The sequence below is a fragment of the Ruditapes philippinarum genome, unplaced genomic scaffold, assembly GCF_026571515.1.
Source record: "Ruditapes philippinarum isolate M1 unplaced genomic scaffold, ASM2657151v2 ctg593_1_1_1_1, whole genome shotgun sequence".
In the NCBI taxonomy this organism is placed as follows: Eukaryota; Metazoa; Mollusca; class Bivalvia; order Venerida; family Veneridae; genus Ruditapes; species Ruditapes philippinarum.
In genome coordinates this window covers 334,464-343,426 of record NW_026866874.1, presented here as the reverse complement: position 1 = coordinate 343,426, position 8,963 = coordinate 334,464, and the positions used below count along the sequence as shown (strand labels likewise).

At 31.0% G+C, this 8,963-nt stretch overlaps 2 protein-coding genes across 2 annotated transcripts; one reads left to right on the top strand and one right to left on the bottom strand.

The window, feature by feature from the left end:
* Positions 1-995: 995 nt before the first annotated feature.
* On the top strand, positions 996-3,953 carry LOC132734077 (neuronal acetylcholine receptor subunit alpha-3-like). The gene is made up of 2 exons (XM_060720793.1): positions 996-1,182; positions 2,711-3,953. Exons 1-2 carry the CDS (start codon positions 1,024-1,026, stop codon positions 3,854-3,856), a joined length of 1,305 nt encoding a protein of 434 aa, XP_060576776.1. The 5' UTR covers positions 996-1,023; the 3' UTR covers positions 3,857-3,953.
* A 230-nt stretch (positions 3,954-4,183) lies between these two features.
* Positions 4,184-7,531, bottom strand: LOC132734081 (neuronal acetylcholine receptor subunit alpha-6-like). Its single transcript, XM_060720797.1, has 3 exons — positions 7,445-7,531; positions 6,115-7,161; positions 4,184-4,204 (listed from the first exon to the last, which is right to left on the bottom strand). The coding sequence occupies exons 1-3, from the start codon at positions 7,529-7,531 to the stop codon at positions 4,184-4,186; spliced, it is 1,155 nt and encodes a 384-aa protein (XP_060576780.1).
* Between the last annotated feature and the right edge of the window lie 1,432 nt (positions 7,532-8,963).

Sequence of the window (8,963 nt, the reverse complement as noted above, 5' to 3'; positions counted from 1 at the left end):
TAGAATTTAGGTGTCTACATTAGTATTAAAGTTGATTTATACATTATTTTAATTTACCGACATAGGCGTAGGGTCAGGCAAGTGAAATGAAATGTTTACTATTGCCGACTTAAAATAGAAAAAAGATAGAAAAATGAAAAAGTTCTATTGATATAATGTTGCTTGATATGCTGTTACAATGTTTGCAGTTAAGAGTTTGGTTCATTATACTTTGAAAAAAAAAGAAATATTTTTCATATCTTATGCTCATCATGCCAAATAAGTTGAAAATCTTCAAAAGCCACTTATGAAACAATATTTTTCCGTTTTTAGACTTTCTTTTAGAGAAAATGTCGAATCTGATATTATTCTTGTTATGAAATGTAAATAACATTTTTGTTTCTGGTTAAACAATTTTATGAAAATTGGCAGTAAAAATGATTACTAAACAGAAATTCAGTATTTCATTCCTCTTGAAAAATTGCTGTTTTGCATATATATCGCATTCGAGTCAGACGTTTTGGCCGCTGCCAGTAACAGACTAGGTTTTGTTTTAGTTCTGTTTCTTTCACTTCATTAGTTTGTTCCTATATTTTCTGTTGTTTTTGTATGTTGCTTTGTTTCTTTTTACACATTTACAGAATTAGTACTAGTTTGTGCCATGATTCTGGTAATAAACCTGCCCTCTAAATTGTAACTGATTCCTTCCCGATCAAATAAAGCACTCAATCAATAAACATTTTGCTGAAGTAGTATATTATAGGTTTTATTGTTTTACATGCACGCAAATATAAATAACCCTTGCTATATCAGATCATGCATTACTATGCTGAGTAATTAATGTTCCATTTCAACAGGATAATTCTTTTTTATTTTGTTGTAAAATTCCATCAGCAGCATTTAAGCATTTTGATCTCAACAGATGGGAGAGAATGAAAGTGTATCATATAAAGCGCTGAAAAGGAATAATTGCAATGGTGTAAAGTTCGACAAGTTTTTAACCTAAACTCTTTATAAATATCTTAAATAAAATAACACAACAAGATGTTTGTGGTATATGTTGGTATGTTAATTGCTTGTAATTTAGCGATAATGCTTGGACAAACGTATGAGGAAATGAATGATTTAGTTGGACATCTATTCAATGACACAAAATACAACAAAATCCTGAGACCATTACAAAACCAATCAAATAAAATACAGGTATGATATTATTGTACTTTTTTATAATTTATTAGCATTATTTTACATTGATTAAAACATTTTCTACAGTTTTAGAAAAAAAACAATCCTTTCATAGAACTTTCTAAATTTTTTATATGATAAGTAAAATTAAATTCTGAATTCCAAAATAGAAGGACAAACATATGTCGACGTGTTGGATTTTTTTGTAAAATGGCAATTTCCATGGTAACAGTAAATATCAAAACTGTAAAAATAGCTGAAACTTTTGATTTAGAAAATAAAACATGTATATGACAGCTTAATACATATGGCAAGCACAATTTTACACAGAGATAACTTTATCTTATGATTCTGTATGAAACAAATGATAATCTGAATATATTTCTTTAAAATATGAGTTTTTTCAAGATTCTTAACTGAACAAAAAATGAGAAAAATAAACATGAATTCTGTAAATATTTAGAAATATCGAACAATATCTTTCATAGATTTAAAAAATTATTAGTAAAATAAATGATAAATTCAAAAATAAAAATAAAACTATATGTCGACGTGTTGGATTTTTTTGTAAAATGGCAATTTCCATGGTAACAGTAAATATCACAAAAGTATCAAAATAGCCACGCTGTTATAAAAATGTACACGTGTATTAGATAGCTTATGTTACACAACAAGCACAATTTTATACATCCAATAATTCTGTATGAACAAACGATAATCTTTATATATTTCTTTTAAAAATGAGTTTTTCACGCTTTTTAACTGAACGAAAAATGAGAACAATAAGCTTGAATTCTGTAAATAATTAAAAAATATCGATACATTTTTTTCATTGAATATTCTACATTTTTGATATATCAAGTAACATTTTATGGTAAATTCAAAAAATATATATGTTGACTTGTAACAATATTTGTAAACGGGCAGTTTCTATGGTTACCGCATATGCCAACTGTCAAAATAACCACGATTTCCTAAGAAATATCAGTGTTATACCAGATGCATATACAACAAAATCACCTTTTGAAATATGAATTCCTATTTCTTTAGATGTTATATGAAGTAAATGAAACTGAAAGCGACTAACAGTATGCATCCTTCCATACTCCTTTTACTACCGACCATGTCTTGAATGCGTCCTCCCATACGCCTTCGTCTATTTCTTGTCCATAGTTTTTGCTGTGATCTCACACGCTCTCATTTTCTCTTTCAAAGTTTAAACCTTTCATGTTCGGTGCCCAAATGTTGTCTTAACGGTAATAATTAATAACAAGAAACCGTTGGGGAAAGATACGTGACATGGCTTATGCTAATATTTCAAAATTATTTGTTCATTGACTATACCTGAAACACCAATGTGTAATTATACATTTATTTTTTGATTCTAGTCGTAAGTAACATTAAGCTATTATAGGTAAATTATCCAGGCTGTCTTAATAAGATTCACTCAATTGGATGTCTGTTTATATCTTAACTGAATGGTATCATTTAAAGAAATTCAGATTTTGATAAAATCATTCAACAACAGTTTTAATTTTGTTTCCAGGTTAATTTTACTAAGTATCTCAAAAGTGTGGAATATTTTGACATCACAACAGGGGAGGCGCTTATATCCGCCTTCTTTGAAATCAGCTGGAAAGACGAATATCTAACATGGGACCCCTCTCGATATGGCGGAAAAGAAAGTATTCAATTACCCAAAGGTAGGTTCTGGAAACCGGAGTTTGAATTGATGAATGGACGCCGCAGTGATGCATTTTCAATTTACAGTAATGGCGTATTTCCTGCTTGGGTTGAGTACAATGGAGACGCTATAATGGTTTTTGGAGGTACGTACGACACAAGATGCAACGTTGATGCCATGCTGTATTCATTAGATATCCATCACTGTAATATCAATATCATAGTATCTAATCATGGAGCAAACGATTTGATAATTCACTCGCCATCAAGTAACACTGATGACCTTGAAGAAAACGATGAATGGGTGATTGAAAGTTCAGATGCAGCTGTAACTCTGATTCAAGAAAAAAGAATTGGAAAAGTTTTTGTTCCGATGGTTCGAATATCTTTGACTTTGAGGAGGAGACCGGCGTTCATACTCATTAACATAAATACGCCTTTAATGCTTATGTCATGTCTTAATATGGCGACATGTTACGTTAGACCTGATTCGGGAGAAAGACTGTCATTTGCGATTACATTATATTTATCATTAGTATTATCTGCAACAGCAGCAATCGAGAAGATACCAAATAATTCATTGCGTGTGCCATGTATGTCATATGAAGTACTATTTATAAATATATTCAATACAATTGGGGTGGCGTGGAGTATATTTATTGTTAACTTGGCGAGTATAAATGTAATTGATCAAAGGAAAATCCCGAGCCTAATTTTAAACATGGTTTTAAAAAGGAGGCTAAATAAATCATGTGTGTTAAATAAAATTGAATCTGATTATGAAACGGAGCAGACAATGGAATCTATTGAAAACGGAGAGGTACAGAGTGTCAAGAATGATATTGGAACAAATTCAGATATTTCTAAAAGTAAGTTGCAACATGATATCAGCGGACGTGAAGTTGCTGATGTGGCTGATAATTTATTCTTTTGGTTACTTGGGCTATCAAATACGTTTCTCAATGTCACTATTGTTTCCGTTATAATCGGTACCTGGGCACAATCATAGGTACATTTGTTCCAGATTGTGTTTGTTTCAGGAAGACTGGACAAGGCAAGCAACATACAAACATAAAACCAATAGGATTATTACAAATTAGAAATAAAAAAAAACATCGCTAGAAATGAAAATAAAGAAAAAAACATTGATGTAAAAACTGTAATTAAGTTCGTGAGAGATGTAAATTAAGCTAACTTTTGATTGCGCAAATGTAATCTTGGTTTGATAACATTTTAAAGAGAATTTTCAGCTTCGATTTTCATTGAAAAAGAGAAAAGAAGCACCGATTTCTTTATTTTTAAACAACTCAGACTATGTTTACAAATTATTTGTCTATTATGTCATGTTCATGCATATCTTAAATATATATTGTACACATCATCTTATATGTATACATATGTAGCATTTTTTAAAATTCATACACCACTTTCTTACCAGAAAAGATTTGGACTTGAGTTTATTACGGATAGAGACTTGAATGATATAACTACTGAAACTACAAACCGAACATTCAATTTCATTTCACCTGTTAATGTTTGTGCCATTACTTATGAGGGGTCATTCCTTTCCAACAATTTTATAGAAGTTACATTGCAACAAACACTAGAAATAGCTAATTGCATTATAACGTGTTCCTTATTTATTCGGTGAAGCAGCCGAGTCGTATATGAATAAAAAGCCGCATGATGTACTGCGGAATGAGACGATTTATCTTGGGGTCCTCAATAAAATACAGGTACATAAAACATTCACGTACATCAACTTAACACTTCCAAACACTTTTTAAATTTCTTACTTTGTTGCAAAAATATTTTTATTGACATATTTATCAAATAGAAAGACGACGTATTATTATCTCAATATATAAAGAATAAACATGTCTGATCCATGTAATAAGGGAAGTTCACGACCGACACTTAAATACTGGAAGCAGGTTAAAACTGAATCCTACGAAAAACACGTTGTCTCCATATTAAGAGGTACTTTTTGCATTGGACAAAACGTATCTGTATAAGACTGTTGGATTGCATTGCCATTTAACATTTAGCATCTGCTTGTTTCTATCTATCCATCTATTTACCTTTAGAAAATAAACAAACGATTTTGAAAGAAATTTGTTGTTGTTGCTTCTGAATTGTAGGGATAGTTCGGTGCCCCGTAGGTCTGACTTCCAAAAATTGAAAGTGACATTATTGCCCATCAAAGGGTATTTAGTGAGTGAACAGATGAATGTCAATATAAGTTTCAATTTTGTAATCATTCCTTTCAACTTTATTATTCACTTCGAATGAATGTTCGGACGTACTATAATTTCTGTAACGCTTGTTCACAAATGGATAGATCAAAACAGACACTGATTTTTTCAATGTATAATTTTTCGGCCCTTCTCTGTATGAATACACAGCTGTGGAATTACACCATTCCTTTGCAACCCTTTTACGATTGCGTAAACCTCGCGCGTGTAAAAATATATTTTCTATTACGACAATCATAGTAGACAAAAGACACGAGTTTAACAAGACGTTTAAACTGTTTATTATATAAATATGTATTTATTAAATTACTAGTACTTTCAATATTCATAAATAAACATGTGCTAAAGTAACAAATAAAGAAACAGCTTTAATTTACATGACACTCGATCTGTTACAAAGGCACAAAATCGCGTGCATATGTACAAAGTCCAATCATTGTGCACAAAAAACAACAACAAAAACAACAACAACTGTTACAAAGGCACAAAATCGCGTGCATATGTACAAAGTCCAATCATTGTGCACAAAAAAACAACAACAAAAACAACAACAACAACAAATTCAATACAAACAACAACTAAAATTGGAACGTGGAGCAGTAAATACCCATTTCACTTTGGCAATGCTTCTATTGCGTACACGTCTGTCTGTGTCGTTTGTATTGTTTAAATCAACACCGCCTTTTAAATGTTTTGTTGTCATATTATTATTCAATGCGATATTCATGTTGATTTGATAAAAAAATCTGTCTGTACCAGATTTCAAATTTTCATATGTGTTTTTTATGTTTTTATTGATAAATAAGTAGTAATAATGTACTTTTGTTATAAAAATGAGAGCGTTTATTCTATTTTTTAACTGTCTTACTTTTTAAGTCGATTAATCTTGTTTATTTTGCATTTTTCATTGTAACAGCATTTACATGCTCTTGCTCAGTAAAAATACGAAATAAAAGATGCAAAGAAATAATAGGATAAATAATAAAATCCAAAAAAATATTCTGTCAAGAACAGATGACAATTCGAGTCCACTTATTCCGTCTTCATGATCATAATTTCCACCCCTTTCCTCTTCTTTTTCTTCGTTCACATCTTTGCCGGTAATGTTTTGTACTTTAGTTGCTTGCTCCATTTCAATGACAGGTTTAATTTTGTTTCTAATTTTAGACATCGAGATACGCTTATTTTTCATCACCATTTTTGTGAGAATAGATGGAAGTTTTCGCCTTATAATATCTACTTTGGCTAAATGTACGACAAATATGCTCCATGTAACACAGACTGCATTAATAACATTGATAGTAAGAATGAAGAACGAAATCACGGGCATCTTTAATGAATTGTTTGGAACTGTATCCATGAGTGACGTAGTTGTGACAACAAAAGCCAGATATAAAGTCACTACAACTGACAATCTTTCGCCAGAATCAGGCCGTACCCAACATGTCATAATATTAAGGATACAAAGTAGAAGAGACGGTGCCATACTGTTAATGAGTGCAGACAAAGGTCTTCTTTTCAAAGTGAAAGAGGCTCGTAACATTGGGATCGTCAACCGTTCAATCTTTTCATCTTTTCCTTCATCAATATTTTCGGCAAAATTTTCTACTTCCCATTCGCCATTTTCTTCTAGATTTCTAGTATCTAAGAGTTTAGTCGGAGAATTAAGAACTAATTCAGTGGAATCATGATTAGATACAATGAAGTAAAAACTACACTCGTGTGTGTCAAATGGATAAAACGTTGTATCGATATTGCATCTAACCTTGAAGGTACAAGCTGGTGTCATCAAAACAGAGCCTTGGTAACTTATCCAAGCCGGTGAAAATTTGCATTCTGTGATTGCAGAACTGTCGGCGGCTGCACCACTCCTTAACAAAATTTCTGGTTTCCAAAATTTTCCTTTGGGCAATGGAATTCTTTCCATGCCATGGTGTACATAAGGGTCCCATGTAAGAAGTTCATCCGTCCATGTTATTTTAAAGAATTCATTAATATCCAGCTCTCCCGAAATTATGTCAAACGTTTCAATAGCTAACAGAAATTGGGTGAGATTGATCTGCAATAAATATAAGATTTTGTATTACTTAACCCTCTACTACTTCAACTACATATACTAATCGGGTTCTTTTTGTCTTTCAATTTACAAAAAATAATTAAATTAAAAAAATAATTGATTTGTTTCTTACATAGTGTATATTATTTTAACTGCACATTGTCAAATTGATTTGCACAAACCCAGTATATGTGTGTTTACTCACAAATACATATAATTCCCTTTAAAATCAGGTCCTAATTTGCAAACAAATATTTGTTTTATGATGCTCAACTTCAAAATTTACCTCAATTGGCTGACTTTGGTTGTACAATGGTCTTAGAAATTTGTTGTATCTCGATTCGTTAAATAACTGGTCTACTAGATCATTCATTTCTGTGTACAATTGTCCGTTTGCAATCCAAATCACAAAACTTAAGTGCAGCCAGCGAATGATATAATAAATGTTCATTTCTAACAATTTTAATGTAAAAATCACATAAAAATTTATAAATTCTGAGTCGTTATTACACTATAATCTAAAACACAATACATGTACTTTACTTCAATCTCCATTAATTATATGTTTATTATGATATTTTTGCAGGCTTTTATGATCCGCAAAACGTCATTGATTTTAACTTGTTACCATTAGCAAGGAAAGTGACGTTCACGATTTTTATTTTATACAAGCAAATTGATTGCATCGGATTGTATTTTTATAAATCTATTATTAATACAAAAGTCATTGACGAAAAAAGTATTATAATGAACAATACAAGCTAAAAAATGTTTTTCACAATATTTGTTTTCATTTTCAAGCATGTCACTTGAATCAACCCATTTCTTAACATAAGCAAAGTATTCTATAATCACACAGAACGGACATGACTGTGTTGTTCGATGTATTAACAAAAAGCCTGAAATAATCTTTCAATGGCCACAACATTTCTTTCTTGACTGCCGGAAAACCTACTTTTTTAAAAATCCATTTCACTGCTTGAATCACAGGAAACATTCCGACAAGGGGATGACAAGATTTGAGTTTAAATAAAATGTTGAAAGGGTACTAAATAAAAGACATATCCATTGCATGTACCATAAATACTTCAAGAGCATTGATTTACAATACAATCTACAATTTGTAGCATAATGGAACTTTGAAATTTTCAAAATGCAAATATAAAAATTAATGGACATGTCATTTAATCATAAAAAAGGAAAAAGAATTGACAGAAGTACATGTAGTTAGTGCAAACTACAGTCCATCCCCCTTATCAAAGGCTTAAACAGAAACATTTCACTTAAACATGAAATGGTTAAACAATTGGTCTTGTTATTCGAAGGTAAGTTCATATAGCGGTAATCATAAAACTTTTAATGTAAGACAATCGTGTCAATTTAAGAAAAGCGGCCAAAGAGAAAATAGCGTGTGCTTATAACAACAAACTGATGAGTTCAACTAAATAAAAGGAATTTTGAAAGGGGATCGTTTGATTCATAAACGACCTTTAAAAGGCCAAATTTATATATTTCCTGAGGGTGATTATGCAGAATTCAAGTTGGAACTGGAACCACCAAACTCTGAAAAAGTCAAATAAAAGAAAAAAACAGAAGCATAATAAGTCATTCTTTTGGTAAAAGCAATTACTAAAACACTATCATTAATGGCAAGGAACATTTTATAGGGTATTCGGTCATATGTAAACTTAACAGAAGACAAAGAGGTCATATGTAAACTTAACAGAAGACAAAGAGTTATATACTGTCTTTCATCCACTTGAGTATTTTTTTCAGTTATGGTCACTTGTTTTACATATAAGGAT